The 7,500-nt window shown below is 38.9% G+C and overlaps 1 protein-coding gene across 1 annotated transcript in view; it reads left to right on the plus strand.

Moving 5' to 3' along the window:
• Positions 1-7,500, plus strand: part of UQCR-C1 (Ubiquinol-cytochrome c reductase core protein 1) — a 10,487-nt gene that overhangs the window by 627 nt on the left and 2,360 nt on the right. The window contains exons 2-4 of the mRNA XM_027359116.2: positions 5,421-5,642; positions 6,104-6,280; positions 6,675-6,826. Coding sequence (XP_027214917.2) covers positions 5,421-5,642; positions 6,104-6,280; positions 6,675-6,826 — 551 coding nt within the window. The remainder of the gene's footprint in view (positions 1-5,420; positions 5,643-6,103; positions 6,281-6,674; positions 6,827-7,500) is intronic.

Here is a 7,500-nt window from a genome sequence, read left to right on the forward strand (position 1 = left end):
GTCAAAAATTAGGTAATTTCCTATATTACGTCCGAATAACCGATATCGACGATTTTGGTATCGTTGGATTCCTCTCACAATACAATGCAAATATGGAGGTTTTATTGCGCGGAAACCCCACGTTAGCGACAAACTTGGCCCCGATAGCGGGGGCGACGATGTCGGAGTGGCGGACGTAATATATAAAATTACCCTAATAATATAACCTCACAGTGAAAATAATCATGGTTATTCACATGACTTTCCATTGCAGGGGGCTGATCCCCCTGCGACCCGCCTTTGGGGGGGCTACCGCCCCCCAACCCCCACCGAGGAAACAAAACCTCCACCACGTATTCACAGCAGGATAGAGCGCACACGAACTAGATGCGGAGCCAATAACCTACAATAACCTAGGATTTTTAAGGTACTAACCTGATTGATTAATGCCGCTAATTAGTAGGGAGGGTGCTCCTTTGCTGCAGAATGTTAACGAGGCAGGGTGCGTCCGGCAGGAGGTCCTAGGCCGGAGGATACAGCTTTCGGTAGAGGTTGAAGACCGCGACGCGTGTAGATAGAGGAAAATGGACACCGCCATCTTATAGAGCGGGAAAAATAGAAGGGGATAGCGTATAGTTTAAGATGCACCGACCTTATAGTCACCGCTAAATGATGAAAATATAACGCGCGGCCGCCTTTCAAATTCAAAGTCGATGAGCTTGTTTACCTTGCTAGGAAAAACACGACACTGACCCACGAACGCATTTTTGCGTTCGCGTACTAGTCCTTGTATCATTACGCGCTTGTCAAAACGATATTTGGCTAATTATCTGTGTCTGCTGGTACGCATTTATACCTTTAAAGTCTTTTAGTAATGTTATTATACTTCAATTGCCTATTTTTATATTTATCTATACCCTCAAATCGAATCCTGCGCATCGAGTGTTTCACACTTTCTTGCGCCAGCCACAGGTTGACAGCTCACCAACCCGCCCATTTCGAGATTGAAAGCCGGTGAGAAATGTTGCGTTTCCAGTGTTGTGTTGATTCTGGGTTCTTTTTAAAGACCTTTACAGTGGCATCGAAGAATAATTCGACTTCAGTAACCATCCCAGTTTTATATCTGAGCTCATCAAGAGCTCCAAAGGACGAAAAAGGTGATCAAAATCGAAGCAATCCCAACAGTACAACGAAACGAAAGTTTCGCGTTTCCGGATATAAAGGTATTTGGTTTATTATTTTACGGTGTGAATGCAGCTCTGTCTTGCCGTACATACCGTGGTGGAGAGAATGTGTCCTGGGGGGTGTTGGGGGGCTTGCCCCCCATCAACCCTCCCCTCGGGCAGTGCCCGAAGGGCACGCCTAGTCACGGCAATTTATATTGATATATTAGGTTGGTTGGTTTATTGGTCAATACGTTTTTGGGGTTTGGAACGTGTGAATTCCCGTAGATTTTTTTGCCGAAATGTGGGTTGGGTTCCCGTAGAGTTTTTTATTTATTTCGCATCAGTCCGTAAACTTTCAAAGATGGCGGTTACATCCGTAGAGTTTCATTGGCCGATTTTAAGCGCTTTTTGTGCTAGTTTTACGCATTTTTGATCGTTATTCTTCTTATTTAAGCTTGTTTTACCCCATAATTTCCCTGATATACTTCATGCCCTCCCCTGCTAACGGGACTATCAAATCAAGATCGTCGATGGAGAAATGGTACTCGATCTCCTGAATGATTCATTCGCAAAAGAAACAACGCCGAAAATCGATGAAATCATAGGATTTCATGCAGAAAAACATTATTTTTTTTCGACTTAGTCTCTGCGAAGGTGCGTCGCGGTCTTCAACAATTACCCAGCTTTCTCCCGACGGAGGAGGTCGTGGCAGAAGCATATCTCTAGCATTTTTCCTGGCTAGTTGCAATTTCAAGCAGAAAATAAGTCTCCGAATACGAGCACCCTCCACACTCGGCCATCGCGGTGGCTACGACTGCCTTCTGAATGCAACGGTTATTTCGGTTAGGAATACGGATGTCGTTATTCCAGAGCACGGGAAACTCGACCTTGAGGCCATCGGTGTAACCCTGTTCATCCTGATTATACTACAATCGTCTCTACATACAATGCTGACTATAATAAGGTTAATATGCTGATTCAGCGGGAATTTTACGAGGTAATTATGATATTACGCCCACCGCTCAGACATCGACGATGTTTGTGTAACGCTCTCGCCTGCCGGGAATACGTGGTGGAGGTTTTGTTTCCTCGTCGGGGGTTGCAGGGGGCACAGCCCCCTTCAATGGAAAGTTATGTGAATAACCATGGTTATTTTCAGTGTGCGTTATATTATTAATGCTATTTAACCCCGCATTTTCCCTGGAACCTTCCATGCCCTCCCCTGCTATCGGGGCCAAGTTTGTCACTAACGGGGGGTTTCCGCGCAATAAAAACTATATATTTGCAATGTGGAGAGTGAGAGGAATCCAACGATACCAAAATCGTCGATATCAGTTATGCGGACGTGATATAGAAAATTACCAAAAATTATATGGTCAATTCTGTTCGTGCAAGTGTAGTTCAGGTAACTTTCTGCGCGCGTTTAATTTTTTAGAAAATCATCTTCTGCACATAAAATTCTTTTGAGCTTTCTGCGCACTTGTTTCGTCATCCATCCACAGATTTGTCCCTGCAAATGTAGACAAAATGTTTTCTGCGCATGAAAAAATGTAATATTCGTCGCACAAGAAAAATACTCTACAGTCTGGTAGTGGGGTATTGGTTTACAGTATTTGTTACATAGAGGGATGCACCTTCAATTGACAGTCCTAAAACCCAATCCTAACCCTTCCTACCTTCTAAATATTCACAAGACAATGGGGTAAGGTTAATCTTTATGGAATGGATGCACTAAGTTATGGTGGCAATTTGAATGATATTCTAGTAGGGGACAAAAAGTTGTTGTCCATGGTAAAAGAAATAATCTGCAGACATTAATGGTAATGCCGCAAATACAGGGAAAGGAATGCAGAAAGTCCCACTCTCAGCTAAGTCCACTTGGTGCTCCCGAGTATCAGCTTGGTATATCTATATCTAATAACTGCGGCAAGATGAGGAAAAACTAAGGGCATTGTCATAAAGATTTGTAAAAAATATACTTACTGATATATGATATGATCTGCACAGGTAAAGAATGACATCAGAAATGAAAAAGATTGGTTGCGACAAGTGCTGTGCCGAGGCAAAGTCCACTTGCGCACACTGCGGCCAAGACTGTGTGTACAATATGAGTCTACATGCTAAGTCGAAAAGTCACTCACGGGTAGAAGTTCATGCGCTGCTTTCAAAGCAGCTTTGCAACTGCAGATGTATGTCATGTGATGTCACTACCACAAACATCGTGATAACTACTACTTGTATATCATTTCTCTTACAAATTACCAGATTGTTTTTTTTTTTTTTTTTTTGTATTGTATTATTCACTTTATACTGTATTCTCATATACACAATCCCCCCCCCACCCCCCCATTTATATTACATTATTAGCTACTTTTCATAACCACCAAACTACCCTCGATTATCACTTTAATGACCGGCTCTTAATGAGTGTCCGCCCCAACCTTTAAGGGTTCATGACCCTAGAAGTTGCCATGAAATTTTAATAATTGGATGGGTACAGTGGGGCTTGCCTAACCTAACCTAAATCTAACCTAGGAAAGGTTAGGTTTGAATTTTGGGTTTGCATGATACCCTAGTTTTGCGACTTAGTCTCTGGAGGGTGTGTTACTCTAGGTAATAATTACCTCTTTATAATTTACCCAGCAATTTCCCTGTTACCTTTCAAGCCCTCCCTTGCTATCAGGGTTAAGATTGTTGTTGATGGGGGCGGGGGATCCTGTAATAATTTTTGGATACTAGAGAATAAGATGATGCCAAAATCATCTCCTTTAGTTTCGTGGAACGATCGTGTAAAATTACTGATAATTTTAGATAATCAATCAGTTGGTTCAGAAAATACTGGTTAATCTTTACAGTATGGATCCACTAACATAGGCCAAATTGAAGATGGTATTCTTCAAGAGGACTAAAAATTGCAATCATTGGTGTAAGAAATAATTTGCAGACACTAATGTTGCCACCCACAGTCTAGGTCCACTTGGTGCTACCGAGTTTCAGCACCATTTTGTTGTGTGTACTGAGGCAAAGACATTGTGTTCTTGGGGGGTGTTTAGTGGTATTACAACCCAGCAGTAGCTGGTATGAGAGTTTCTAGACATTCATATTGTCCTTATTCTTTACTTCTGCAGACTATTTGTTATATTTGATAGACATATCAATTGCGTCCAATGATTTCAAATTTGATAGGTTTTAAGAAAATTAATTTTTATAAATTTACCAGAAATGTACTAGCCAGCACATATATTGTTACACTTTAAGTAACCCTATCCCCTTGTTTACTTAATGTATATTCATTACTAATTACTTAAAAGTATTACAACAGTGATCACATTTGCAGGTGCTTATGTGGTTTTAGAATAATGCTCTGTAAAAGCTGTGTTATCAGTGATCTCAAATGCTGTATTAGTGAATTATTGATTCTGGAAGAGGGCAGTTTTTTATGGCTCTTATAAAGTCAGGATTATTTACAGGTGTCTTTTGCTTTATTTTATTGTATATTTTTATTTTATTGTGCTTAACCCATTGAAGCTGGGTGGGCATGTGCATATGTATTCACTCCTATGTTTATTTTATTTATGCACAGGTGGGTTCAGAGGTTCTTAGGCACTAAGGAGCCTATTACTAGGCCTGCCATCTCTCTCTTGCAGACCTCATAGTACTTTTTGATAGTATTGTTAGTCATATTATAACATTTAATAATCTGTGTCAGTGATGACAACAGCAGAAGCAACAGCAATAACAACAACATTTATAATAATAGTAAATAAAATAATAATAGTGTTAGAAAAATATCCAAAAAATCAAGGAATGGGGCAATCAAGTGAGATCAGGTATGCCTGCTAAGTGACTCCATGATGACTAGATGCTTTTGATATCCACATGTAAACAAATTGATTAAAAAAAGTACAGGAAACATGGCAGTATGTGGCATTGGTGGAGTAAATATTAAGTTCATTGTAAACTGCAAATTGATTTAGTCTTAAAGTTGAATGTAGTATATTAAAAGGCCATAGAGCATACCCAATTTTCTCCAATTGTTGAAATGGAAATGTCATTCTTTATACTTGCAAACTTATTATGATGATATTGGAGTCACTAATAGTTATTTACTTGATATTGTATCTCCCATTGTATAGTGGACAGTGCAAAATGCACTTTGGCAAAATGTTAAGTCAGGATTTGAATGTGGTTACCAATATGTAGAATACAAGTCGATACAGTTGACAGCATAGCATTTAGAGAAAAAACAACTTTATAAATTTTTATCCCTCCCAGAATGTGAGATATCGGGGAACTATTGCAGCAGCCAGCTATGAGCAGACACTACTGAATGTCCCTGCTACACGAGTCACAGTCCTTGACAATGGAATGCGTGTTGCTTCTGAGGACTCAGGTGCTCCAACTGCAACAGTGGGACTGTGGATAGATACTGGCTCCCGCTTTGAGACTGATGTCAACAATGGAGTAGCTCACTTCTTGGAACATATGGCTTTCAAGGTATAGTAATCTGCTTGACTGTTCGTTTTGCAGAGTTACTGTATATAATGAATTGTTTGTAGATTGTATTCCTCATACAAGGGAGTAAAGTCATGATATTAACCTAACTATCATATGTGACATATACCACTTTAAGTCATGTAAATAATATATATTACTCTGTAATGAGATTTATATTTGTATATATGGAAGGAGAAGAAAACTTGATCAGATTTCATTACTATGATTTTGATGGTTCTTAAGCAGTTCTGACCTATTTTGGAGGAACATTTAGTTTGAATTTGAATGAAAGTAATAGGAGGCAGGAAGACTAGTGTCATCTCTTGTACTTGGTACTAGTCTATAAGTACTACATTAGTCATTCACCTGTATGTCTGCAAGGGGAAGTGGTTGTTAGCTAGTTCCAGTATACTTTTTCAGTTACTTCCCTTTTTTATATTTTTATATATTTTTTTTTACAGGGAACCTCAAAAAGATCCCAAACTGATCTTGAACTGGAAGTTGAAAACATGGGATCACACCTCAATGCTTACACATCTCGGGAACAAACTGTCTTCTATGCAAAGTGCTTTTCTGAAGATATTGGCAAGGCTGTTGAGATTCTCTCGGACATCATCCAGAATAGCAAGTTTGGAGAGGTAAGTGATAACTGTAACTTAAAATCATATGGTTGAAATTGAAGTTACAAAAGCATAGAGGAACAAAAGTAATAAGATGGTATATAGTATAGCAGGTTATGTAAAAGGGAAATAAAAAGTTTTAACTCCTTAGAGTACTTGAAATGCAAATGACCTTTATGGGTCATTAATCATGTACAGTGCAATAATGATTACATTCATATTAGTCACTTATGGCTGAAAATGAGGAACCATATTTACTTTTTTGAGAGTTAATAATTCTTCTGAATAGTCTAATATGTGCCTAAATTTTACTGTTATTAATCTTAAATGCAGGGTCTTCTAGCATAATGAGTCACTTTTGAGCCAAGAAACCTGGTACATATATTTACTCATGAATGTATTTTTCATATAGGCTGAGATTGAACGAGAACGTGGAGTTATTCTAAGAGAGATGCAAGAAGTAGAGAGCAACCTTCAGGAAGTTGTTTTCGACCACCTTCATGCTGTAGCCTTCCAGGGCACACCACTTGGCAGGACCATCCTTGGACCCACCAAGAACATCAAGTAAGTTTTCTAATGAATGAATTTTTAAGTTTTTCTGTTAGGTCAAAATCTACACACAATTTGTAGTTCACATATGTAAACAGGTAATCCTTGTTTTATGAGGCGCCTGTTTATGTTGTCTTGTAATGGGATTTATTTTAATGCTTGCACTTTTTGTGTGATAAAATGATTCAAATGTATTTTCATGATAAGGTTTAGTATGTAGATAAGTGGCTGTCATGATTTGGAATGCACCTTGTGCCTTCCCCCTGCCCTTGTCTACTCAGTCCCACACAATGCTTATTGTTAGGGCCTTTGCCTTTGTCATTTTTGCTACCCTTAGTAGCATTCTTGTTTAGGAATCTTGCTGACCTGCTCATCCTGCTCTACGAGTAGATGGTAAGCTGTTTGCGGCTTTGCACACGGTAATGTAGAAGCTAAAATAGACAACTGGTCTATAAGAATAACCATTGTTACAAATAAAATAAATTAGTATTTTCATATTTTCTACAATAAGAGTTACAAGAATGAAGGAATCGTAGGGATTAATCTAAGTTTCTTTAACTTCATTTGTTTGTGCAGAAACCACAGAGTCCTGTTTTACATGTACTTTGCTTTATACTGTGTTGTGGAAAGGAGTTGGTCTTTTTTAGGGAATGATTAATTACAATAAATGAAGCTGCCAATTACTATAA

Source organism: Penaeus vannamei, chromosome 9, assembly GCF_042767895.1.
Source record: "Penaeus vannamei isolate JL-2024 chromosome 9, ASM4276789v1, whole genome shotgun sequence".
Taxonomy (NCBI): Eukaryota; Metazoa; Arthropoda; class Malacostraca; order Decapoda; family Penaeidae; genus Penaeus; species Penaeus vannamei.